General features: G+C 27.9%; 3 protein-coding genes, 1 non-coding gene and 1 pseudogene across 9 annotated transcripts; 3 read left to right on the top strand and 2 right to left on the bottom strand.

Annotated features, from left to right (window-relative positions):
- Positions 1-166: 166 nt before the first annotated feature.
- On the bottom strand, positions 167-2245 carry LOC107001892 (probable xyloglucan endotransglucosylase/hydrolase protein 8). The gene is made up of 4 exons (XM_015199845.2): positions 2046-2245; positions 1804-1904; positions 1290-1492; positions 167-649 (listed from the first exon to the last, which is right to left on the bottom strand). Exons 1-4 carry the CDS (start codon positions 2224-2226, stop codon positions 247-249), a joined length of 888 nt encoding a protein of 295 aa, XP_015055331.1. The 5' UTR covers positions 2227-2245; the 3' UTR covers positions 167-246.
- A 1123-nt stretch (positions 2246-3368) lies between these two features.
- TRNAL-UAG lies at positions 3369-3448 on the top strand. Its single transcript has one exon. It is a non-coding gene; the product is annotated as a tRNA-Leu (tRNA).
- A 635-nt stretch (positions 3449-4083) lies between these two features.
- LOC107031854 (CRIB domain-containing protein RIC10) lies at positions 4084-6969 on the top strand. Of its 2 annotated transcripts, none has more exons than XM_015233342.2 (5): positions 4084-4449; positions 4700-4765; positions 4945-5042; positions 5285-5372; positions 6498-6969. In XM_015233342.2, exons 2-5 carry the CDS (start codon positions 4708-4710, stop codon positions 6689-6691), a joined length of 438 nt encoding a protein of 145 aa, XP_015088828.1. In that variant the 5' UTR covers positions 4084-4449; positions 4700-4707; the 3' UTR covers positions 6692-6969. The 2 variants fall into 2 exon arrangements, with proteins under 2 accessions (XP_015088828.1, XP_015088827.1); XM_015233341.2 differs by having other exon boundaries at positions 4677-4765.
- Positions 6970-13195: 6226 nt separating this feature from the next.
- LOC107002459 (homeobox-leucine zipper protein MERISTEM L1) lies at positions 13196-20067 on the top strand. Of its 4 annotated transcripts, none has more exons than XM_015200499.2 (14): positions 13197-13509; positions 13757-13819; positions 14039-14181; positions 14626-14904; positions 15030-15147; positions 15679-15867; positions 16554-16964; positions 17050-17151; positions 17492-17692; positions 17783-17951; positions 18050-18321; positions 18631-18726; positions 19242-19610; positions 19738-20067. In XM_015200499.2, the coding sequence occupies exons 4-13, from the start codon at positions 14681-14683 to the stop codon at positions 19596-19598; spliced, it is 2139 nt and encodes a 712-aa protein (XP_015055985.1). In that variant the 5' UTR covers positions 13197-13509; positions 13757-13819; positions 14039-14181; positions 14626-14680; the 3' UTR covers positions 19599-19610; positions 19738-20067. The 4 variants fall into 4 exon arrangements, with proteins under 4 accessions (XP_027768219.1, XP_015055985.1, XP_015055984.1 ...); XM_015200498.2 differs by having other exon boundaries at positions 14039-14188; XM_027912418.1 differs by lacking the exon at positions 19738-20067 and having other exon boundaries at positions 13196-13509; positions 14039-14188; positions 19242-19611.
- Positions 20068-22829: 2762 nt separating this feature from the next.
- LOC107001998 lies at positions 22830-25353 on the bottom strand (annotated as a pseudogene). The gene is made up of 6 exons (XR_001454491.2): positions 24909-25353; positions 24472-24831; positions 23849-24167; positions 23660-23774; positions 23331-23425; positions 22830-23244 (listed from the first exon to the last, which is right to left on the bottom strand). The product of XR_001454491.2 is annotated as a tryptophan synthase beta chain 1-like (transcript).
- Positions 25354-26973: the final 1620 nt, after the last annotated feature.

Here is a 26973-nt window from a genome sequence, read left to right as displayed (position 1 = left end):
AGCTATTAGATCTGAACCTTAAATCATGATTTTTGAAGTATAAAATTTGAAGATTTGCATCAACTTCTAGATATGTGTAATTTGAGAGTCTGAAGGTTGATTTAAATTCAAAATAAAAAGTCATTCGTATATATTTGAAATCCTTAGCTATTAGGTAACCCTATTATAAAATTGAATTCATGATCCAATACACATGACAAAACAATACAACATCTACACACTCTTAAATCAAAATTGAAATAGTAATTAATCCCATGGACTTAACCAACATTCCTCAGGCTTTACTTTATATCTCTCAATATCTTGGCAATAATCATAAGTGACTAAATTTCTTTGCACCCAAGCATAGTCCAATTTTTGATCACTTGAAAGGTGCCAAGAATTATATTGATCCCACCAATTTTGAGTAGTTGTTGAAACACAAGAAGGGAAAGGATCTTCCCATTGACAAGCATCAACATTGAAATCCATATATGTTGATACAAATGGTGCATTTTTCCAGTCTGTTTTCTCTAACCCGCCCCGAGTAGCCCAATCATCCGCGTTCCATATGCTCGAAAATAAGTACATTGGCTTCTCGTTAGGGAAGAAATTGTTCGTGTAATTCGCGTTTCTGTATACTCTTATTGGAACCTTATCTACGAAAAATCTGCACATACAACAAATAAATACATATAAAGATGGGCAGAATATATCAAAATAATCTTTAATCTGATTTATGATCGTAAATATGTCAGGTGAAAAGTTGAAATGTGAAAGAAAAAACAATCTTTTTTAAAATGGAGTAAAAAGAAAAATAAGAGTAACAAATTGTAATGGCTAACATTTATACATTTAAATCTATTTCCTTTTGCTTGAAAGTTAAGAGTTGACTAATTTAAAAGTTATAATATTTTTACCAGTGCACCCCAATTTCTAAGAAGGTACTAGGTGTAATAGTATTATTTATTCATTTGACTTATAGAAACAGATCTCTACCCTAATAAATTTAAGTACAACCATGAAATGTTTTAAAGTGGAATCTCCGTATATACAGGTCTGATACTCGCATTGAAATTTGATACAGGTTGGAGTGACATGAGTGCAAGTGGTTCATCTAAACCTCATTCCCTCAAAACATATATTTTATAATATAATGTTAAAATTATTTTTTAGATAAATATATTAAATATTGAATCCTCTTGACTTTTCGTATATTCATTCTTAATACTTTGAATTATATATGTAAAATTACAGACTCAGCTACTGATCAAACTAATCCAAAATTTAAAATCGAAAGAGATGCTTACACAATTTGATGAGAATTCCAAAGGATGGAATATGTATGAAAGTCTTGAGTAGGGTCAAACCATAAAACATGCCTCATCTCACGCCCACCAGTACCATTTTTATACACATTTGTCTGAATAAGATATGGTTCACCTGTTCTATTCCCCAAGAACTCAAAGTCTAGCTCATCTCTAGTTGGCCCTGCCCCATCTTCTGTGCACATCTGACGAATTTAAGATTTAAATTTTATAAGTTCTAACACGTAAAAATCCACATTCATAAATTTAACTTGTATACGTTATACACTTATTATATACTCAATATGCATCGACAATGGCTAGGTAGACCAAATTCTTTTAGTTGACTAACTAAAAATGTTAAGATCCATGACATCAACTTTCCATATTAAATTTGAGATAGTAAGGAACTTCAAAAATAGATTAATCACAAGAATTTTTTTTGTATGATCAATGTATATATATAACTAAATTAAGTTATGCATGACATATATATATTCCAAATGTTGCAACTTACATAATAAGCTGTAACAACACCAGCTGAGTCACCTCCTACCAATTTCAATTTCATGCTAAACCAACCAAATCTATATCTCTGTCTGGTCATAAATCCACAACCTATAAGAAGAAAAAGTACTTTAAGGTTCAAATGTCAAAAATAAAAAGCACTATATGTTTTTTCATAACATTTTGCAATATCTATCTAGACAAATAACGTATGTTGTTACAAAGAAATATGATGGTACGTAACGTACTTACCTGCTTTGTTATCTAATGATAGATACCAGATCTGTCCATCTTCAGAAGTCTTGAAGTGAGAGTCAGGACAATCACTTTTACTAAAGTTGTCTTCAAATGAACATTTAATTTCAGAGCATAGGATAGCAATTACAACTCCAATTAAGAGGAGATTAGCCATTGAACAATTTTTTCTCTCCATTTTTGTTTTCTTCAATGAAATTCTTCTTGGGAGAGTAATTATAACTGAGGATTCTTGGCTAATAAATGGTCCTTTTCACTCATATTAATGGCAAATGTGGAAATAAAATATTTTATGTTTGTTTAACATCTTTAATAAACCAAAGGTTGTTTTTTATTGCTTCAGACTCATGTTATTATATTTGATATTTTTGGTATTTATGTTTGTCTTTTATATTTAGTTTTGTAAGCTTATATGACGAGGAGCAATATTCTTTTTTTTAAAAAAAAAAATTTCGAATAAGTAAGATTGTGCCCTCGTAAAAACAAAGATGGTTAAATATGTGATACTATTGATGTAACATTTAAAATTTTGTAATTTAAAAATAAATTAGAGTTATTTGTGGTTCTAAAACATTTTGCTAAATATAAAAAAAAATTAAAAAAAGTTGTTTCGAATTAAAAAAGGTAGCATTCCTTTAGAAATAGATTAAAAAGGAAGGAATGCAACATAACTTGATAAGAGGAGTTAAGTACTTCACACTTTATTTTGTTTGTATAATTTTAACTAAATATAAATTTTTTTAAAATTATATAATATATTAAAATATTATTTAATTTTATGATTTTAAATATTTTAAACGTAAAGTTAGAACAAAAAAAGTAATCTTTTAAAGTAAACTAAAGCGAAAAATAAGAGATATAAATAAAACGAATGAATAGAGTAATATGTTCAATCATTTTTAAAAAAGAAAAATTAAAAAAAAATAAATGACAAAGTTGTAAGAAAGTCAGCACTAAGATGCCTTCTTTAAATGAACATGACTGCATTAGATTAGTGTTTAGTTTTTATAATATAAACTTCTCGATTTAACAACTGGATTTTGCTAAGGTAAATAATTACTCATTAATTTATTCATATTTGCCTCTCTATTTTTAAATATTATTCATATTTATCTTTGTCATACTTTTTAGCCGCGTCTATTTTTGTCTTTGGGGATTATATTTGCCTTCAATATTATGTTTTGTTTAAATATGTCCCTTTTCGATTTTGTCCTAGAAGAATCTTTTTTATAATTTGATTAATATATTTGGCAATTTCTATTATACAGATTATTAGAAATATAAGTATTAAGAATAATATGAAATTTTTAATAATAACAAGACAGTTTGGCCGAGTGGTCTAAGGCGCCAGATTTAGGCTCTGGTCCGAAAGGGCGTGGGTTCAAATCCCACAGCTGTCATTTTATTAATAATTCATAATAATCTTTATTTTTTGAAAAATTTGAATTAGTTAGATATCGTCAATCTTTATTCTTTGAAAAACTTGTATTAGTTATCTCCAATCTTCATTCTTCGAAAAATTTGAATAGTCATCAAATCAAAACTTTTGGCAAAACTCTAAAGAGAAGCTCTTCCTTCATTTATATCTCGAACAAACAAAATCACCACAAATATTAGAACCATTAATTATATTCATGATAAGTTCTTCAAAAATTAATTTAATCGTCAACATCACGTCCTTTTCCCTCTTGAACCCCAACCCGAATCTCACCTAAGTATTAAATTTACTGTATTATAATCCTTCAAATCATAATAAACGATAAATATATAAAAGGAATGGGATAATTTTTTAAAGTTACATGATATTATTTACATCATTTGTAAAACAAGAAGGTATATATATATATATATATATATGGATTGTTTGCTTTTTAACAAAAGGTATTAGAGGTATATTTTCCCTTTTAAAAAATGGCATATGGGAGTGTAAAAAAAGTCAAAAGTGGGATTATTAAAAAAACAATACAATATAAAATTTATGGAGAGGAATATTTCTAAAACATTAGTTCTGTATTTAAATGTTCTTTGTAAAGTTTACCTCCCAACCTTTCTTTTTTAGTGGTTGGCCACATCTCTCATTTCTCTTTTTCTTTTTGTTTATCTCTTTCTTTTCCTCCTCTATCTCCCTCCTTTGAATATCTATACAAAACTATCCATTCAACAATAGAAGATAACACCATTAATTGTTTTCATTCAACTCTCACATTTTATTTATTTATTTATTTATATTTAATGGATCAACTAGTTTGATTTTTCTTTTTTCTTCATGAATGCTTATCACATTTATATATCAAAATCATTAGGAAGAAGGTAATGGAAAATGCAAGGCCAAGGGAAGGAGAATTAGCTTTAGTTTTTTCTTTCACATTTTCGTGTATGGTATCACCGTCGCTTTAATAAGGTACTATACTATTATTCAGTATTATTCAGAATTCAGAGACAGATTCAGAATTTGACTTTTGGAATAAAGGTTCAATTGAACATGTTCTTGGTTAGGCAAGGGAATGATTGAAACCTTTCTTTTTTTCTTCTATAATTTTTAAAATTGTATCATTTTTATAATATTTTCCATGTGTTTGCCTTTTTGGTTAGGCTAGGGAATGATTTATTGACATTTTATGACCACAGGTTCTTTGACTTGGATTTTGTAGTTTTTTCCATGGGAAACAAGATGAAGGGGATCATCAAAGGATTCAAGTATATGTTTAATAATTTTGGTAATGCCTAAAGATTTTATGTTTTGAGGTTTATGTTGTGTAAGCTTTTCAAATTGTTATCGAACACGTATAGGATATTTTAAATATACATTATGATTTGATTCAACACGTATTTAATAATATTTTTTAACAATTCGAACAAAATAGAGACATCTATGATGATGAAAATTGATTTGTAGCTGTGAAGGAGAGGGAGTTGGAAATTGGATGTCCAACTGATGTTAAACATGTGGCACATATTGGTTGGGATGGCCAATCTGGCAATGCACCAAGTTGGGTATGTTCTCATTTTCTCAATCATGTTAATTTGGTCCACAAATAATTATGCAATTTCATCATTTTGTACTATGTCAAGTGTCCTATATATGTTGGTTGAGGGAAAAAATTATTAATCCTTTATATAGTTTTAGATAATTGATATCGAAGAATACACGCGTGAAGCTAGCTTTTACGATTGAGCTAACCTAATATTCATTTTCTTAACAAAGTTTTCCCATGCCTAACAAATTATTATTTTAGATGAATCAATTCAAGAAAGGGCCTGATTTTGCAGCAGCTTCTATTGGTATTAATTCTGGTTCTTCCCTTTCTCCATGGACTTCTCAAGGTAATCATTGCTTTTAAGAAAATGTTTTTTCCCCTTAATTATTGATCAAAATGTGCCTTAAAACAAAACTTAAAGATTAAACAGAATATTTGATATGTTGGCTTCAATCACATGTGTAGTGTCCTAATCAGACAATGGCAACTAGGGTTTCCACACTGGTCTAGATGTTGATTGAAAACTAATAAGTTTGTCCTATTTTATGTTTGTATTATTGTTGGGAGAAATATACAAATTCAACCGGTGATATTTTTTTCTTTTTAGTCAATTTGAGAAAAAAAAAATGATAATATACTCTAACGTCTCAGAAATAATGTCACCTTAAAAAAATTTGTTCCAAAATAAGCACCACCTTAGAAATTAAAAGACAAAATTAGTACTATAATTTTTCAAACTTTATAGTAATGTTAAATATTTAAAAGACATTTATCAAATAGACATAATTTAATAAACTACACATTGTATATATTGATTTCTTAATGAACGTGATTTCTCGAAGCGTTTATATACTTTTCCTCAAAGACAGGGAAATATTTTGGCTCATCCTTCACGAGATGTCTAAATAGGCCCTAGAAAGGGACAATTTTTCTAGTCTATTTGTCCAAAATCAAATTATTGGACTTATACTGTGGTGCCCTCTAAAGTAGTAATTATTTTATGTGGTATTTATTATGTAGCATCTTATAATACAATACAAATATTGAGTGACTTTTTCTATTAAAGTTAAAGGCAAATAAATAAATCACCTAATTTTATTAACATTTGATGTACTTAGCACCTCTTTGAATGTTTTACCTAGATATTTAATTAGACCTCAACTTGAATAAACTATATATGTCAAGATCAAAATGCCATTAACCAATAATATGAGCTCTTATCTTGATTAAGCTTTTTGATTAGTTCACTTGGAAGTCAAGTTAACTTATATACACTTTCATTGAATTTCAACATGTTGTATTTATGTTACTTGTATTATTTTTTAGGTTAATAGTTCCATTTATATGAATTGTTACATGTAATTGGTTTTCAAAGGACTTGATGGTATAAGAATCTCTTTAGCTATTAGTGTCCAAAAGTTAAAACTCAATTTTTTTTTATTTTTTTTTTCATTGGTTATTTGTTTGGAAGGAGTTGGAGAATCAAACGAAGCACAATCAACATCTGAGACTAACAAGGACAGTCAGATTAATAAGGAGATTAATGTTAAGAAGCAAAGAAGGAGGAAGTCTACACCAAAATCTAGTTCATCATCAAGGGCATCGAAATCCAAGGCTAAATTTGTAAAAGAACAATCTAAACCAACAAATATAGAAGTGGCTTAATGTTAGAACCAAAAACAAAAATGGATCTTGATTCTTCCTATCAAAGTTTTTTTTGAGAATTCTCATGATGTTGATCAAACTCTGAAAAGACATTAATGAGAACAGGAAGGAGGGATAGAAAATCGCGTAAATCGTCCCAAAAGGGATACATATTGTAAATGTAATTGAGAAATACAAAAAAAGGGCTAGAAATGTGAAACAAAAAATGTAGAGACATGCTTTTGGGGAAAAATGTAGAATCAAAATGATAAATGGATCTTGTTACTAACTTATTTTCATATTTTCAGCCTACTATTTGTGTGGGCCTTAAATGGTTATCCCAATACAATTTCGAGAGGGCCGTGGATTGGACTGCTTGAATTGTTTTGAGTGAGTAATATATCAAACAAATCGAAATGTTAACAGAAATTCATATCTAAAATTTGAGAGGAGATTTGAGTTTGGATGGCCATTGAAGAGCTTCTAAGCTCAAATTTTAGATCTTGTCGCAATCATGATTGTTTAAAGTGAATAATATGTCAAAAGAATTAAAATACTGAGAGGAACTAATTTTAAATTTTGGATTTGTTCATAGGAGATTTGAGCTCGTCGAGATGAAAAAATGTTGCTTCGTTGAGGAAGATGAAATGTTGTACGTATACATCTATACATAATTTTACACTATTTCTATAATATTGATACATTGTACATTTATGTAAGATATCCATCACATAAAAGGCTAGGTTAGATCGACTTAGCAGGTCAAATCAATATTTTATCATTTATAATTATTTCTTCAAACAGGCACGTATGTTTTAAACTAATTATCTGAACAATATATATCTACAAGTATCCCATATAAAAATCTCTTAATCAAGTTTGTGCTAGTTTTTTTATTTATAATTTGTTTGCATCAAAGTTATTGTTGGTTCCCTTTTCATGTTAATTCATTCATTAATTTCCTTTGAAAAATTCTTTTTTAGTTATTTGTTGGGGAAAAAAAGAAGATTCATAAGTTGAAACGAATAAGAGCCTATTAATTGTGGGAAATCCCGTGAATGGTGAAATTAAATTCTGATTGTCTTAAATAACAAAGACAACATAACAAAATTAAATTCTAATTTAAATATAGGCAAGTACCTTTCCATATAATAATTAATACACTATACCCCCAATTCCTCTTGTTGGGAATACAGGCCAGCTGGTTTTCTGCCCCCACATTTTTTATTTACCATCGTTATTTCAGTTATCGTATTATTTATTGTTGTTATTATTCTTATTTCCTTTCAATATGGTTTCTTTTCTAATGTATTCTCTTATACATGTTTTGATATGCTTTTTATTTAAATTGAGAGTCAATTGAAAATAGTTTTTTACTTAACCAAGATAGCATTGCATATACACTATTCTTTCAAGACTTCACTTAGTTTTGAGATTTCATTAAATATATTATTATTGTTAGTATATTTTTAAGCAACTTATATAAGTGGCTTGGAGGCAGAAGCGGACCCATTCTTTAGATGTGGTGCACGTATACTTGGTGACTTCAAAAAAAAATTATATATATAGACTATTGTGTGGCTGATACAAGCTAAAAAATTCATTTGCGAGACTTAGATTCGAATCCAGCTATATCTCTTTTCTAATACTTATTTATACTGATGTTTATAATATATAATAATATTGACATGTTTAAAATATTATATTAAGAATGATCGATGACGTGACAACTAATTAAAGAGAATGTGTTGTATTTATTTATTTGGAACAAATATTAATTGTAATAATCGATTTTTTTTAAATTAAAGGGAACTCAGTTATAAGATCGATTTATATTTACCTATAATATAATTTTATATTATCAATTTATATATGTTCTTAATATTATAAATGTGGTTCAAATTTGGTTAAATTTATTTCCATTGCGTGCTGAGGCACTTTCTTGTCCTCATTAGTCATTAGGCAAAGAATGAGAAAACTTTTTTATTGTTTCAAGAATGGAACTAATAGATTGTCTTTAACTTTTAATATAATAATAATTTGATATGATTAGTTTTAAAAATTATGATAAATAAATTTTATGTGTATTCTTTAATTAATAGAAACGCATAGTTGTCTTGAATTGTTAAAGTGAAACTTATTTTGAAAAAATTGTTAATATTTATTAAAGCAATACTATATTTTTAGGACGGAGAAAATATTAAATAAGTTGTCTCTATTAATTAAATGTTTCTTGAAAAATTAAATATGCAAAGATTTTATATATATATATATATATATATAGAGAGAGAGAGAGAGAGAGAGAGAGAAAGAGAGAGAGAGAGTTGAAAGTAACTATTGGTTATTGCCTTAATTTTGTAAGTGACAATTTTGAGACAAATATATTTTTTTACGAAAATAATATTTATTTTGAAAAAAATAATAATAATAACAAAATATAGTTTTTTTTTTTGTTACACTCACATTTGATTAAAAGCCAGTTTGCCACACCTTGTTGTGGTCCTCAAATAAATGGCTTATATTTTCAGTTGTCACCAAAATTGACTTTTAAGGACACATTAATTTGATCTTGTCATAAAGCCTTAATATCTAAACCATACCTTTTAATTATGGCTTAATTTGTTCTCAATGATTTTCATAAATGCTCCTACCAAATAAATATACATGGCTATGAATATACTTTGATTCAAAAGAAAACACAGAGTTATATCTTTTAAAAATTAAAGCAATAATTGTGGAATAAAGTAAGAAGATACACAAGAATAAATTGTATAATAGATACTTAGAATGTTCCACGATTAAGTACAGCTATTAGAGCTGTTTTTTTAAAAATATTTTAATTTACCTTTATTGAAAAAGGATTAACATAATCGAATAAGTTTTGAATAAATTATTAGAGTGGGAGTTTCAATTAGCAATTAAAAATAAAAGTTGAAATAAACCTATAATTATACACTGAGGAGTTAAGGAAATTTTCACAATTAAATTATTTTAGTAGGTAATTATTTATTATATCGTTAACATTATCTATTGAGGATATACATAAATTAATATGAGTATTATAAAAAAATATACATTATTGAGATCAAATTTTAAGTGACAGAGATGATGAATTTCATAATAACTCTTTGTCTTGCGTATAAGTTGTTCCATTTTTTCCAACGATAGAATATTAGAAATGATATCATTCGTTTGATTTGTGACCATAACCTTATATATTTACTCCAATAACACAAATTGTGTTTCATAGTTTAGTCCATCATTAAGTTAGAATTAATGACCTTTAAGTCTTAGAAGATCATTATTAGTTTTGATCGATCTTCTAGCGATAACATAACAACCAAAATACAATTATTATTGATAATAACATGTGTGCACCATAAATATTTCTAAAAATCTCTTACTAGAACTAAGAGAACCTCTTTTTCACCTTCTTAAAAAATGTTCTCATCATTTAGGAAAAGACTATTACTATCAACTTTTAATAGTTTGTTAGTATTAATGTGTAAGAGAAGTCAATTTTTCAATACTATTAAGAACTCACTAAATGATCACACAAGATTATAACAATATGTATTGATGATCACAAATCTTGCTTTTTTAATTTAGTTATTGTTGGGTTCTAAAGGTGTGAACAAAAAATGAAGAGTTACGATTCTCTTAAAGGGTCGTGACTTTTATAAAAAAATGTGTCTTTTCTAAAGGGATATGATCGTCTGAAAGGTTGTGCCTTTTTCAAAGGGGTGTGACCTTTGTGAAAAGTTGTCTTAATTCCAAAGACTTCCGACCTTTATCCTTTGTTGGCTATAAATAAAGAAGTTTTCTTTCATTTTTTTTCATCGAATTTTTTCCTTTTCTTGTATAGATTTCTTACAAAACAAAATCGATCGATCGTGTCTGTGTGTGTGATTCGTTGCTGTCATTTTGAGTTTGTTGAAATTATCGAAGATTGCGATACCGCTACTTCTTTAATGGTTAATCCGTTTTATCTTGGAAGGAATTAATCTGCAACCTCGGATACTTAATGAGATTAAATTTTTTAACGACACAATGATTTCTATGAACTCGGATAATTTTTTGTGTTTTTCTTTTCAGCCTTTATTTTTTTTTGATTTGCTAATCTGAATATAGTAGATAACAATTATTTAAGTAAAACGAGTTTTTTAAAAAAAAAATTCAATAATTGTAAGTACAAAATTAATAATTTCTCTTCAATTCAAGTCTTACTTCGCGAAGACAAGAAATAAACTACAAAAGTAAGCAATCAATATTCATTAATGAAAATTCTTGTTATTAATGTTCTTAAGTGAAACGTGATCTGTGATTGAGAAAAATAGGATGATTTTTTTAGATGGCTAACTATGAGTTTTTCTCATCAAAGTTATTTAATTATATTCCCTTATTCTTAATTACTTGTCAATTTTTTAATTGATACACCTATTAAGAAAATAATTATTAACATTGTGATTTACCGTTTTACTCATATTAATTATGGAATGGATAAATTAATAATTAAATTTTTTTAAGAAGTTCTATCTTTTTCAAAGTAATCAATTGAGAATATAACAGGTAAAAAAATATTTATCCTTTTTTGATTTGTCAAAACGAACAAGTAATTAGATACAATTATAAAAGAAAAAAATGGATAAATAATTAAAAACAAAGAGAATATATTTTAATTCGAAAATTACATAACTTTGCCTTTACTAACATAAAAAAAAAGAATCTTTCGATGGATAATTCCTTTTTGCTATTTTTTTAAAATCTAATAATACAGAATCAATTAAAAAAGATCAACCATACCCGACCCAAATTCAAAACCCGAATTTGATGGGTAATAATCTTTTACTCTTTTATTTTGTTTTAGTTAAATAAAGTAAGAAATTATTAGGAACCTATCGAATTTGGGTTTTAGATTGGTCTAAGAAATTGAATTTGTATTATTTGATCAAAATAAGAAAATACTAAAATAAAATTACCTATCAAAAAAAATGGATTTTCGTCATATGTAATTTATACTTTTTATATTAGGTAGTAAGACAATTTTTTATGTTGTATAATATATATGCATGATTTCACTACATTATATAATTTTTTAAAGTATGGCTATAAATAGTAAGGGCATGTTTGATATTGCAATAAAAAATTAACGCTCTTTAAAATACCATTTCAAAAAAGTAATTTCGGAAAAAAATAATTTATATTTGACTAGTTCATTTGAATAAAGCTTTTGATGATCATATTATATTTGAATAATCTTTTTAAAAAATATTTTTGAAAATTATGAAAAAACAAATGTCAATGTATTTTTAATATTAAAATTATTTTAAAACAAATTATTTTAAGTATCTATTATAAATGTTAAATTTTTACTTTTATTAAACAAAAATGTACCTATTCAAATATTCAATCAATATTACACATAAGAAATAAATTAATAATTTAAATATAACTAGAAATGTCGAGTGAAATAATTTAAAAAATTCATCAAAAAAATAAATTAATATAAGGTACTACATAAGATGGCAAAATTATTTTTTTGCATTATGCCTTTGTCAAGAAACAGAATTTTTTAATTTTTTCTAATATTAGAAAAGTTGCTTCTGCCTCCAATTAAAGAGAGTTTTACTGATTAACTCAATACTTTACTTTTTTCTAGAAATTACTTTTATCTCAACATAATTAAGTATCTTTTTTTTCCTATTAATAGCATTATCAAACAGACTCTAATTTATAAATCGAAATCACTAATTCAAATAATTTTTTCACGATGAAATAGCTAGAAATTTTAGAGAGGCTCGAATCCAGTAAGATGTGAGCTGTAACTTGTAAGGTGTCTGCTTTAGGAATTAAAAGAAGCCATTATCGTTTCACCATATAGTCCATACCCCTAAATATGTAGAAAAATAATCATTTTTCTTTTTTTCGTATCAATAAATATTATTTTATTTATCAAATTCATGTTTAATATGATTTTCAGGAAAATACAAATTTTAATATACTCTTCGATACCATCAAAACATTTTTACTTTTATCATATGAATCTTCTCTCTTTAAAATACCGTACAAATTTGAATTATTTAAATTTCATGATTTTCCCTTCAAATAAGTTAAAGATTTTTAATTTCATCTTTAGTAATTAAAATATATTTCTTTTAATATTATAGGTAGTTCGATGCACTAAAGTTTCTATGTATATAATTTTAAAAAGGGTTTGATCAGAGGAATATATTTTACAAAAGCTTTATTAGTGATTATTTTCAAGGCTTGAACTCATGATAATTTTATCAGTTACTTCAAGACTCTCATTTTGATACACGAAAAAGTAATACGAATATTGAACTCATGATAACTTTATCAGTTACTTCAAGACTCTTATTTTGACACACGAAAAAAGTAATACGAATATCAAAAGAAAAAAAGAAATGAAAGTATTATAGTAGTTGCCAACCGCCCCTTCCTCCTCCTCTCTCTCTTCAACAACAACATTAACACCTCTATAGCAAGTCATAAATGCTATTTCATCCTCTCTATACCCTTTGCATTAACTCCTTTGCTTCCACCTCTTCACCTTCCCCTTTTCACACTTTCTTTCTCTTTCATTTTTTTCATCCTTAGCCTCAAACTATTCTTCTTAAATTCTAGTCACAAGAAAAGTGTTCAATTTCAACCTAGCTAACTAAAATATATACATGTTCATTCTCCAAAAAGTACTCCTTGTCAAAACTTAGATTTAACCATTTTCTCAAAAACCCTAATAACATCAACAACAAAAAAGAAGAAGAAGAAGAAGAAGGTGTGTTGTTGCTTTTGTCACAAGGCTTCTCTACACAACTCATGTAAGTCAAAACATATACTATCATCTTCTTGAATTTTTTGAATTCTTTTTTACTAGCTTATAAGTGTACTATATTGTTCGGATTTTCTAAAAATATTATCCGATCTTTTAGAAATAATATATATTTTGAAAGATCCGATACAAATATAACATCAGTTTTACAGAGCCCGAGCAAAATAGATAATAGTAGTAATAGTAAATTCACTTGTATTTGACTCACCTTTTCATTTTTCCGTTATATTTTGCAGAAATAGAAATGCCAGTGAAGTTGGACTCTGCCTAGATACTCGTGGACGTTATATCATATACAAGTACCTAAGTTTTGAAGAAAAAAAAATTAATAGTGAAAAATATTAGTTTTTGAGTTCACACTATGTCAACTCTATCTTTGTTTTTTGCTAAATTTTTCTAGCTTCAAGTCTTTTTTTTTTGTTTGACTTCTAAAACTTTTTTTTTTTACATTATTTTTATCCCCTTAGAGATTCTATAAAAACTCTATGCCCTAACAAAACTTCTTACTAAACAAACAGATATATCAACATATATAGAAACAAAGGAGAGAGAAATTGTTTCTATGGCTTGAAGGGCTTATGTCATATATGTTATATATGGTGTAAACTCCATCACTATGAAGTTTCTGGCAAGCGGTGAATTTCATCGTATGTAGTAGGAGGTAACAGGTATTCAGTAAATCGTAATTTTAACATCGAATATTTATGCAAATCATTTTTATACAATAGATGTGAGTTCAATTCTCTCTGTTATTCTTTGCCTAGAGAGTAGTAAAAAAAAAAGATAAAAAGATCCGTTCGTTCTCATCTCTCTCCAATCGTTGAGATCTGTTTGGATCTTGAGTTATTAGGTACTAATAAAGACCTTTCAAGTTGAATTATTCAATATTTGCACTTTTGGATATCATTTTATGTTTTTAATCATGTCATAATTATATATGCATGTAGATGAAATAAATCAAAAAGTTAAATTTTTATTCAAGAATCAAATCTTATTGAAATTGTCCATATTACTTTTTTTTATTTGGGTGTTTAATTTAATTTACACGGAAAATAATTTCTTTATGTTTTTTTTTTTTAAAATTTATCTTCTTTTGCATTTTTAGGGGCAGATTAAAAGTGAATTATTAGCTTTGCAAGAAGGTGAAAAAAATATTCAAGATGTTTCAGCATAACATGTTCGATAGCCACAATTTTTTGCTTGATATGACCCGTAAAACACCCGAAAATGAGCTTGATTTAATTCGAGACGATGAATTTGAGACCAAATCGGGTGCTGATATCATGGAAGGTGGTGCGTCTGGAGATGATCAAGATCCTAATAAACGTCCCAAGAAGAAGCAGTATCATCGACACACACAACATCAGATTCAAGAGTTAGAGTCGTAAGCATTCATTCATTTTATCTGTTCGATATATATATATGTATAATTCATATGGACATAACATTACTTTTGTGACATTATTGATATAGTTATAATTTAGTACTCCAATTTTAATCATTTGATAGGTTTTTTAAAGAATGTCCACATCCTGATGATAAACAAAGAAAAGACTTGGGGAAAAGATTAGGATTAGAGCCTTTGCAAGTCAAGTTTTGGTTCCAAAACAAACGTACTCAAATGAAGGTAATATGACTTTCTATTTGTATTTTTTGTTCTGACTGTTACTTAAATTTTAAGGTATTGTTCTGTTTATATTCGTTATTATGTGATAATGAAAAGTCTTGTTTTATGTAGCGATTGATCATTGTGGTGTAGTCATATTTCTTTCTTTCTTTTTTTCCTGATAATTTTGTTTTCTTATTTATTTAAAATAATATTTTTTATGAATTATTCTACATAGTTTTACATTATCTGTACTCTATTTTTCTTTATAATGTCATAGATTTTTCTTTTAAATTGCTAATGTGTGACATTATATATGCAGAAAATGATAGTGCAATTTATTATATTCATTACAATAATTTTGTTAAAATTAATAGGTGCATTAACCATCTAAATAAGTTGTATCTTCCCTCCTTTTTGGTAGAGAACGTATTAAATTTTAGATTAGCTTTAAATGTCTGTATTCAATGTAATTGACTATGAGATCCATTAAATAATTTTGATTTAATGACATTTAATTTTAATTGTATATTTTAAAATATTTTTTTGCAGTCTCAACATGAACGACATGAAAACACACAATTGAGGAATGAAAATGACAAACTTCGTGCCGAAAATATAAGGTATAAAGAAGCACTTACCACTGCAACATGTCCAAACTGTGGCGGGCCTGCTGCCATAGGTGAAATGTCATTTGATGAGCAACACTTGAGGATCGAAAATGCTCGTCTAAGAGAAGAGGTAAAAATAATCAAATCCTAGCCCTTTTAATTCGTGACAGATTCAAAATTTAGAGTCAGTGAATTCCGTTCTCTACCCATACGCCTATTTTTTAGAGTAAAATTCATAGATAGTGAGTATTTCTCAAAAATAGAATTGTATAAAAATAAGCTTCTTACAATTTTGGAATAAAGGGAGGTGGTATATTTTGGGATGGTCAAATCGTCATTAAATGGGCTACGCATCCAAAATTTATTTGAGTAATTAAAACGTATGATCATATTTAAAATTACACTATTTTTAATTCATTTTGTCCATATACTTTAATGAGTCACTTTTGGTTATATACATTTACTTTTTTTTTTGTTTCAATTCATGTGAATTTGTTTACATTTAGAATGTCAAATCTATTTTTCTACATTTTTTAAAACAACTTATTTTGATCTTTCATTTTATCCTCAATAAAATGATTTTATACATGCACAAATATTACATGTTTGAGAATATCATGATTTAAAAAACATATCATATGTTTAGAACTTCGATCCTCAAAAAACATCCTTTCCTTTTATAATACTACAAAGTTTTGACATTCTAAATCGTGTCAACATTATTGCAGGGGTATGTTTTTTTGTGTACATATAAATACTCTGTTTAAAAATCTTACTAGTGAAATTATACTGAATAATACGTATATATTTTTGTAGATTGACAGGATATCTGGAATTGCAGCAAAATATGTTGGTAAACCAATGCTTAACTATCCACAACTTCCATCACTTGGAGGGAATATATTAGGAGAAATGTTCACAACAACTACTAGTGCTGGTGATCTTCTTAGATCAATTTCTGGACCAACTGATGCTGATAAACCAATTGTCATTGAATTAGCTGTTGCAGCTATGGAGGAATTAATTCGATTGGCTCAAACCGATGAACCTTTATGGATGAATCAAAGTTCAGATAATAATGACCTTATATTAAACGAGGAGGAGTATGCTCGAACATTTCCTCGTGGGATTGGACCACAATCACTAGGTTTAAAATCAGAAGCATCAAGGGAATCAGCTGTTGTCATTATCGATTACCTTCATTTGGTTGAGATTTTGATGGACGTGGTACTTGTTTTACTATTCTTTTCGTTTCTAAAACTTTATTAGTGTCAGTTGTGTGAGACGTCTTTTTTTTTTAATATATTGACAGAGTCAATGGACAAACTTTTTCACTGGAATAGTGTCCAAATCAACGATTTTGGAAGTTTTGTCTACTGGGGTTGCAGGAAACTACAATGGAGCTTTGCAAGTGGTATGATCTTCTCTTATTATTAATCGATGTGATTATTAGTTTTATTTAGTATTGCAATTCCGTATTATATATGTCTAGAGGATCATCGTATTTTACGATCCATGTGTTTGATATTTTTGAGGTGATGGTCTATGTCCTCCTTTTCAATAGTCTTTAAACTTTTGTAGAATGGGCATATGAGATGTCAAGCCAGACAGACCCATAACACCTAGGTACTTACTGCCTATGGTGATGTGATGGCAATGTTTATTTGTTACTATTTTTGAAAAAAAAAAATTACTTTTTGCATGATACTTTATTATTTCCATCGTAACGATAGGTTGTTTTATTTAAATTTTAGATGACAGCGGAGTTTCAAGTCCCCTCACCACTTGTTCCAACTCGGGAGAACTATTTCGTTAGGTATTGTAAGCAACATGGCGATGGAACTTGGGCAGTGGTTGATGTTTCATTGGAAAATTTGCGGTCTACTTCAGTGTCACGTTGTAGAAGAAGGCCATCTGGTTGCGTAATTCAAGAATTGCCTAATGGTTACTCCAAGGTAAAACTAGTCTTAAAAAATCTTTACTAGTGTACGGAGATGATTTAAATTCAATTTTAGTTAGTTTATTTATCAATGATATGTTACTAGGTTACGTGGATTGAACATGTTGAGGTGGATGATAGAGCGGTCAACAACATCTATAGACCTCTTGTTGATTCAGGTCTAGCATTTGGTGCAAAAAGATGGGTAGCAACATTAGAAAGACAATGTGAACGACTTGCAAGTGTTATGGCTAGTAACATCCCATCTGGAGATGGTAAGTACAAACACATTTGTTGAATTAGGGTACAAACATAGTAGTGTTCAAATCGCGTCAACGAGTTAATTATTCTTATATTTGATCTTTTTATGTAGTTATTACAAGTCCAGAAGGTAGAAAGAGTATGTTAAAACTTGCTGAGAGGATGGTGATGAGTTTTTGTGCTGGAGTTGGTGCATCAACTGCCCATACATGGACAACATTATCTGGAAGTGGTGCTGATGATGTTAGAGTTATGACTAGAAAAAGCATTGATGATCCAGGCAGGCCTCCTGGTATTGTCTTAAGTGCAGCAACTTCATTTTGGATGCCAGTTCCAACTAAGAGAGTCTTTGACTTTCTTAGGGATGAAAATTCTAGAAATGAGGTAAAGTTTTGCTCTCTCAAATCTTTTTAGTTACAACGTCGTTTGTTTTGATATTTTATTTTATTGCTATAGTGAATTTGTTGTTACAAACAACATATAGCATAACATGAAAGATTGGTTCTATATAAATGTTCCCTCACGTGCGGGGCCTGATTCTTTTTCATGGGTCAAGCATGCAGAAATTCTTTTTAAGCCAGCTGGGGGTGAGATTTGATATCAGAACCTTTGCTGGCTTTGATATAATGTTAAAGTATGTTTATTATTTAATTATATTCTCAATAGATTTGACCATCCATTTTATGTTTGCAGTGGGATATTCTTTCAAATGGTGGTCTAGTTCAAGAAATGGCACATATTGCAAATGGTCGTGATTCTGGCAACAGTGTCTCACTACTGCGCGTTAACGTAAGTTCTCTATTAATTTTATTGCTCGGATTTTTTAAAAATATTATCGTACTCGTATCAATCTTTTAAAATTACAATATTTATAGAGAACCCAATACACACTGTCGAAGAATCTGAGCATCATAGACACTAATAGTCATGTTAGTGAATTCATATGAAATTAGCCCCTTTTTGGTATGGACACACTTGTAATCTTTTTGAATACATGTAGATCAAGAATATTGGGTACAATGTAAGAAAAAATAATATATATGTTACTGGTTATGTTGCTCAAATTCTTTAATGATTATCGAATTTATATTGGAATGTTTAACATAGTAGACTTGCATTCGCGGTTGACAAGATTTTATTTTTGAAGAATCTCAATAACATAGATACTTATAGTTGTGATTAGTCATGTTAGTACATCCACTTTATGACTCACATTAATTAGTTTGATGAAGTGTTATTGACTATGAGAATTATATCGTCGATCAAAACTTGTTATAAATAAAATTGTGAATTTCTTTTTGTAGAGTGGAAATTCAAGCCAGAATAATATGTTGATACTCCAAGAGAGTTGCCTAGACATCACAGGATCTTATGTTATTTATGCTCCGGTTGATATTGCTGCCATGAATGTGGTGTTAAGTGGTGGTGATCCCGACTATGTTGCTCTTTTGCCTTCGGGTTTTGCAATACTCCCTGATGGCTCTAGTAATGCTGAGAATAGTAATACTGCTGGTGGTTCGTTATTGACCGTTGCATTTCAGATACTAGTTGATTCTGTTCCAACAGCAAAACTCTCTCTTGGATCAGTTGCAACTGTTAATAGTCTAATCAAGTGTACTGTTGAAAGGATCAAAGCTTCCATAACGTGCGAAAACGCCTAGCCTAAACCTAAGGTAACATGCTCGTCTCTCTATTAATGTTTATGCTACATGAATATTATGATGTTGAATTATGTGATTGTTTCATCTAAAATATATTATATATAGATTAATTAATATTCTTTTTTTTAATAATTTGTAGGAGGAAAAAGAAAAAAAGAAGGATGAGTTTACATATATTTGTAGTTGTGGAAAAAGTGAAGAAGTCAAGAACGCACCTCAAGTAATTAGGTTCGGGTATTGACTTCAAATTAATTATTTATCTTGATGTAAACAATTTCCTTCTTTTATTTCTTTGAATTTCCAATTAGTTAAATCTAGTCTTCTTTTTTTTTTTGTTAAAAAAAATGTTTTGGTTTCTCTTTTACTTGTGGAGAAGGTGTTTTCTCCAACAATTAACTTTTGCGATAAATTGTGAAGTATTATAAATTTCAGGATGTTATTTAAATTTATGTCGAATATATGTTCAAAATCTTCTCTGTGGGTGAATTTTTATGAGCTTAAATAAATTAATATGAGGTATGATAATTTATATAATCGATCACAATTTTTTTTTGTGATTGAGATCTTGTCTCAATTATATATATGGAAAAAATTTATTTTTATGTTTGGTTGACCAAAACAACTTATTTTCTCTTTAACATACATACCTCCTTTTTTAAGATTGGAAAGTGTTAAAACTTTTTGGGTTCATATTGACCTTTAGCTCTATTTTATTCACATTGATAAATTTGATAATATAACATAAACTTAATATATTATTGGAGGATAGGGAGAGATTGATTATCATTATAACTATACATAAGAGGGATCATTCTTGCAGAATTAAGAGAAGCTTTTGAAAATTGATTCATGATATATGAATGTTCTTTGTTGAGTTTCTTCCATTCATCTTCTATTAGCTTAATCACATGTGAACTTAGGCAACATAAGATAATTTGTATATACCATTTCAAAAGTCACCCTCAATTCATAGTTTAGACTCTCTTTCTTATTTACTACGTGAGAAATAAAATCTTAAGTTTAAAAGTTTTATCCATAAGTAATGAGCAAGAAACTTTTTAGAAAACCTTCATGCCTTTTTTTGGAGACAGAGATCTTAGTGTTACTTTTGAGTCTGACAATCTAATTTTCTTGTTTTTACTCCCTTTGTCTCTATTTATTTGTCTACTTTTGAATATATAAATTTTGAATTGACAATGATGGTCATAGTATTGTTTACCATTATATCCATATTAATTATGAAGTTGATAAATTAAAAAACTTAAAATTTTCAAGAACTTGTACCTTTTTTAAAGTAATTAACTGAGGGTATAAACACGTAAAAAATTATCCTTTCTTGATTTGTTAAATTAGGGACAACTGAAAAAATAAAAAATGAATTAGTAATTAAGGACAAAGGGAATAGCTTTTAGATCCTCTTTCTCTCTGATTCTTCGAGTGTTTTTTTGTTTCATTTCGATTCAATTTAACTTTCATGACTAATAAAATTCTTACTAAAGAAGTCGTATTCAATGCAAAAAAAACATGTGAATAAAATACCGTATTGCGCAAATTTTCAGTGGGATTTTGTCCATAAATTTTGTAGATATTGTAGCCAATGGAATTAATAGTATCATAAAGAGCCTTATAAGGTGACCTCATGTATACTGGTAACTCCATCATAGCACTCAATTCCCTTCACAGTATTTTATATTTTTACAAAGTTTTGGGACTTAAAATTCAGAAAATAAACTAGAAAAGTGTTCATCTAACTTATTAGAAATGACTTAAAAATATCTTAGTTATATCTTTTGATCTAAAAATATCTCCGTCTTTGTTTTTGGCTCAAAGATACTTCTCTTTCCACCTTTTGGTTTATATATACCCAGAATCACAATTTAATTAAATTAAGTTCTTAACAAATTAGTTAATTCTTTTACTTGTTATAAAAGATATATATTTAGTTAATTCAATTAGCAATATTATTTCATTTCAGAATATTTAATATTTAAGTCTAAAAGATAAAATAAAACAATCTTGTGTAAAAATAAATAATAAAAATCTTAAAATTCTTATTCTTTATTTCTACACGATAAATTCTTTATTTTATATTATGTTTTAATTTGCTTGAATTTTTTTTTAATTCATTTGAATTGATTTCTTGATTATATTTTTGAATCACCATTATATATATATATATATATATATATATATATATGATTTAGCGATAATTTAGCTAAAATCTTTAACGATATTTATATAAAATGGTGATTATAAATACTCATAGTATTTATTATTATTATTAAATACTCCCTCCGTCCGGTATTGTTTGTCATAGTTTCTATTTTTAGAGTCAAACTATAAAAACTTTGACTAACATTTTAAAATGTATTTTTTCATCAAATTAATATGCGAAAAATTGCAATTTATTGTACTTTTCATATTGTTTTAGAATATCTAATTTTTGCTTAAAATATCAAATTAATGTGATATAATTTAATTTTAAAAATTAATCGAATTGACTTTCGAAAAGCGCAACATAACAAACAATACCTGATACCTGATGGAGGAAATATAATATAACGGAAATTATATTACTTTTGCTAAATATTTTATTGATTATAGTGTTAATTCCCAAGTTTTCTCACTCCATAGTCATCATAATTGAAGCCGTGTTCCTTTTCTTTAAAAAAAATTTTGGTCATTATCATTTTGAAAAACAGGGATCGTGTCATCTAATGTTTTCCCAAAAAGAAGATAAGAAAGTGATTTATGAACCATAAAATAATGTTGAAGACAGAAGAATTCAACTAGACATGTTCATTTTTTTTTTTATGAAAGAAGAAAGGGCAGAATAAAATGTTGTAGCCCTAAGAAATAATGAGTTGTGCAATTTATATTACAAAAAAAAATGTAACTTTTTAATGCAAGTTGAATATTGTAATTTTACCAATCCAAACCCTGTTATCACATTAATTAACTAATGATATACAATATATGTATGATCATGAATTACTTTATCTTCTAATTATATAGACTTAGGCAATGGTGTACATTTTATTATGAATATTTGAGCTTAACATTTAGTTTGACATTTTAATCTACCAACTCTATTTTTTATGTACCATTGAAACATAAAAACTTTTACTTAATTTTAGTTTAAGTATTCAACATGTGTTAGATAAATATTAAAAAGGTAAAAGAAAAAATTCAAATCAAATAAGATCATGTATTTTTATTTTCTTCAAGTCATCCAAATTTACTTGGCATTTATATTAATTGTATCAATTTATCATCTTTAAGCAATTATATAAGAACACATATTGCTTGTCTATATATATCCAAATAATTTGCATTCAATCAACTTAGAAGACTACATCACATCACTATTATATAGAGAGAGAGAACTAAAGAGAATAACATAAAAGGAAATAAGTTATTTTACTTATAAATTCTAACCTAAAAAAAATAATCTAATTTTTTTTTCATTTATGTTTTGGTGTATGATTAAAGACCGCCTCAGCATCCTTATCTCCACGACCACTTAAATTAACAATCACTTTTTCACCATCCTTTAAAGTAGAACAAAGTTTGTCTAGAAATGCAAGAGCATGACAAGATTCTAAGGCTGGAAATATCCCTTCTAGTATGCACAATCGTTTATATGCTGAGATACAAAAAAAAATAATTATATTATCAGTATACATAAGTTAAACTCGTTAAAAATTATATATATTAAGATAATTTAATTACCTTTTATAGCTTCTTCATCTGTTACGGTGGAAAACTCTGCACGTCCGATATCTTTCAAATAGCTAAGCTCTGGACTAACACCTGGATATTCTAATCTGCATGGTTAAACAATATTTTACTTTTAAAATTTAAATCATACACACCTTGATAATTTAAAATTTATTTATATATATATATATATATTATTAGTGTAATTTGACACGTTATAACTAGTGTGTTGTCATTTTTATCATGTTGATAATGTGTTTTGATGGATCATTTATATGTGGTTAAAAATTTGTCGATGTAAAATGGCACTGAAATATTTAAGATTGAAAGTGAAAACTTACCCCACACCTATGGAATGTGGTTCAATTAGTTGGCCTTCCTCGTCTTGTAATAAATAGCTCATGGCACCATGGTACACTCCAACTTCACCCCTAGCCATAGTTGCTGAGTGTTTACCTGTCGGTGATAGATTTAAAATTTTAAATTTACGAATTTTTATGACTATATCAAGTTAGTCTAGATGTGTTTACCTGAATCAAGACCGATCCCGCCGGCCTCGACTCCGATTAGTCTCACATCTACATCTTGTATAAATTCATGAAACAAACCCAACGCATTGGAGCCACTCCCAACACAAGCCACCAACACATGTGGTTTGCCACCCCATTTATCCATGGCTTGTTTTCTAGTCTCTTTTCCAATAATTGATTGGAATTCACGAACCATGGTTGGACATGGGTGAGGTCCTATGGCTGCACCCGCTAAGAAATAACTTGTCTCCAAATCGTTAACCCAATTTCTAATACCTTCTGACATTGCATCTTTGAAACTTCCTTCAACACATTTCACCTATTCAATGGTAACAATATAAATATACTTATGTTGAATAAGTTGTCACATTCTTATTGGATTCTTCAAAATTACATTATTTTGAATGATCATTCAATTATATTCTCAATGAAATATCTGTTACTTAGCTTTAGACATCTAACTTCAAAAAATTTTAAAATTTTGAGTTCAGTCAAACACAATCAAGACGTATAACTTAAAAAAGTTTTAAAATTTTGTATTCAGTCAAATATCGTGTAAGGACTAAAATAATTATGTTAGAAAAACGTAGGTCCTATAATTGGTCAAAAAGTGAAATATGTACCTTTGCACCAAGATGGTTCATCAAGAGTACATTAGAAGGTTGTCTCTCCATATCTAAACTTCCCATGAATATTGTGCACTCCAATGAGAGTTTGGCACAAGCAGCCGCCGTGCCGACACCGTGCTGTCCAGCACCGGTGGACGCCACGACGTTTTTGCAACCCATACGCTTAGCCAACATAGCTTGTGCAATAGCGTTGTTGATTTTGTGTGCACCACCATGGTTTAAATATTCTCTTTTTAGATATATATCAGGTCCTATCCCTTTATTAAGACTCTTGTAATAATCTGTGAGTCTTTGGGCAAAGTATAAAGGAGTTTCACGTCCTACATAGTCCTTTAATGCTACTTGAAGATCCATCTGATAAAACCAGACAAACAAATTAAAACAAAAGGAACAGTCACAAATTTAACTTTAAACTTTTCATTTTGACAAACCTGAAATTGAGGATCGTGCAAAGCGGAGTTGAATTCATAATCAAGCTTTGTAAAGGAGATATTAGTGTCTCAGGGACAAACTTTCCACCATAAATCCCAAATTTTTCATTGCTTAATAATGATTGTCTCTCTTTTTCATGGAAAACTAACTTCCATGGTAATTGTGGAATTGCAGTTGGGCCAATAGCTACACAAGAAATAACATTAGCTTTATAAGTATGAGATGGGAAGGCTTGTAATTTTTTGCTTGATGTAGTAGCAAAAATTCCTTGTCCAAGAATAGATTCAACATTAATATTACATGCCATAATGTCTTTTCTTACAACAACAAAAAAAAATACTAGGTTGTTATCTCAGGTGTATAAATCTTTTTTTGATAAAATATTGTAATTGGGGACCAACAAGGTAGGTTAGTTGTTTATGTAAAGGGTTGCATGAAATTGGGCATAGGATATACTTACTTATATAGACCTCATTTCATGAGACGGTTGGTTGTGTTTATTTTGTTTTGGGTTTTTCGACTAGTTGTTTTGTATATGTATTGAAGCTTCGAATTTAAAATGTAAAATAGTTTTTACTTTTAGAGGCAATTAATATGTATATTAACAAAGAGTGTTTACTGATATTAGTTAATTGCAATGATAGGGACATTTACAAAGAGGGTTAATTACATTTAAAAAACATTTTAGCGGTAATTAATCTATTGTAAGGTCAACTAATTGTGGTTAAATATTATTTTCGATATGATAGATAAAATGATTTTTATCTGTCCTACCACAATGCTTGTTAGTGAGATGATAAGTTGTTATTTTGATTAATAGACTACCTTTATTGCTCAAGTTTATGTGAAGTATTTTCTTTTAATATTGTGACACTTTTTTTTGAATGTTTGGATTTTAACTTTTTAATTTTAATAATAAATTCAAATATATTTTTTAATTAAAAACATTTCATATTAGAAAATTACATAAGAAGTACTACTACAAGTCCATATTAATAATATTCAAAATATTTTTAAAAAAAAAAACCACGAAACATTTGTGGCCAAAAGGCAAAGGGATATTTATTCAAAAGTTTATAGCCATATCATTTATATGTTTATAATTATGAATATAAATTTGAAAAAAAAAAAAAAGAGAGAGAGAGAGAGAGGGTGGGACAGAAAAACATCAAAAATACAATATGTTGCAATTGCTTTAATTACCTCATTTCCTTCTCTTTTACTTATATGACTAATCTATTTCTATGTTGATGATATTTTCTTTGACTTAATTTTTTTTATTTTATTCTAATGAGAAGTTTTGATAGTAATATAAATATCAAGAAATATTTAAAATTATATTTTTAAAATCTTAATTATAGCTATAAATATTAGAGCGTGTTTATGATGAAAAAATATTTATTTATTTTTTGGATTTAATATCTAATTGAATTTTTTTTTTTACTTAAATTGAAACAAATCAAATATTAATTTTGTTTATCTTTTATTTCATTATCAATACGTATCCTTTTTTATAAAACGAGATTTAAAAACATATTAAAAGTACAAGTACTTCAATTTTTTGCAGACTTTAAATGTGTTTATACTTTTACTTGATGAAAAGTCACGGGAGGCGGTAACGTGCAAAACGCAAATGCAATTATTGATTTATTTTAATTTGATGTGTCAAAATCAAATAAATTCATTCTATTTATTTAAGTTTATTAAGTGAGAAAAAAACTTATCTGTACAAGGTATTTACATCAATCTAATACAATTTTTATTATTATATGATTTTAATAAAATAAAACACATGTCAAATAATTATGATTAAGGGTGTGTTTGGTACGAAGGAAATGTTTTCCATGAAAAATGTTTTCCTAGAAAATGTTTTCCTGAAAAACAAGTAGATTTTGGACTTATTTTTTCATGTTTGGTTGGTGAGTAGAAAATATTTTTCGGAAATAATTTTGTTATGAATGAAAAATATTTTTGAGGAACATCTTTTATTTTTATTAGAGTAGAAAATAATTTATGAAATTGAAAATATTTTTTAAAAATAATTTTTTGGGGGTGGGGTGGTGG

The sequence above is a fragment of the Solanum pennellii genome, chromosome 10, assembly GCF_001406875.1.
Source record: "Solanum pennellii chromosome 10, SPENNV200".
Lineage (NCBI taxonomy): Eukaryota > Viridiplantae > Streptophyta > Magnoliopsida > Solanales > Solanaceae > Solanum > Solanum pennellii.
Note: the sequence above shows the minus strand (reverse complement) of the source record. Positions and strands in the feature narration are given on the sequence as shown.

Coding starts and splice junctions, on each gene's coding strand:
- LOC107002459 (XM_015200499.2), top strand. CDS start 14,681: ATGTTTCAGCATAACATGTTCGATAGCCACAATTTTTTGCTTGATATG. Junction 14,905..15,029: donor CAGATTCAAGAGTTAGAGTC/GTAAGCATTCAT, acceptor ATCATTTGATAG/GTTTTTTAAAGAATGTCCAC. Junction 18,727..19,241: donor TCTCACTACTGCGCGTTAAC/GTAAGTTCTCTA, acceptor TTCTTTTTGTAG/AGTGGAAATTCAAGCCAGAA.
- LOC107001892 (XM_015199845.2), bottom strand. CDS start 2,226: ATGGAGAGAAAAAATTGTTCAATGGCTAATCTCCTCTTAATTGGAGTT. Junction 1,905..2,045: donor ATCATTAGATAACAAAGCAG/GTAAGTACGTTA, acceptor TTCTTCTTATAG/GTTGTGGATTTATGACCAGA. Junction 1,493..1,803: donor GTGTTGTTACAGCTTATTAT/GTAAGTTGCAAC, acceptor TAAATTCGTCAG/ATGTGCACAGAAGATGGGGC.
- LOC107031854 (XM_015233342.2), top strand. CDS start 4,708: ATGGGAAACAAGATGAAGGGGATCATCAAAGGATTCAAGTATATGTTT. Junction 4,766..4,944: donor GTATATGTTTAATAATTTTG/GTAATGCCTAAA, acceptor ATTGATTTGTAG/CTGTGAAGGAGAGGGAGTTG. Junction 5,373..6,497: donor TTCTCCATGGACTTCTCAAG/GTAATCATTGCT, acceptor TTTGTTTGGAAG/GAGTTGGAGAATCAAACGAA.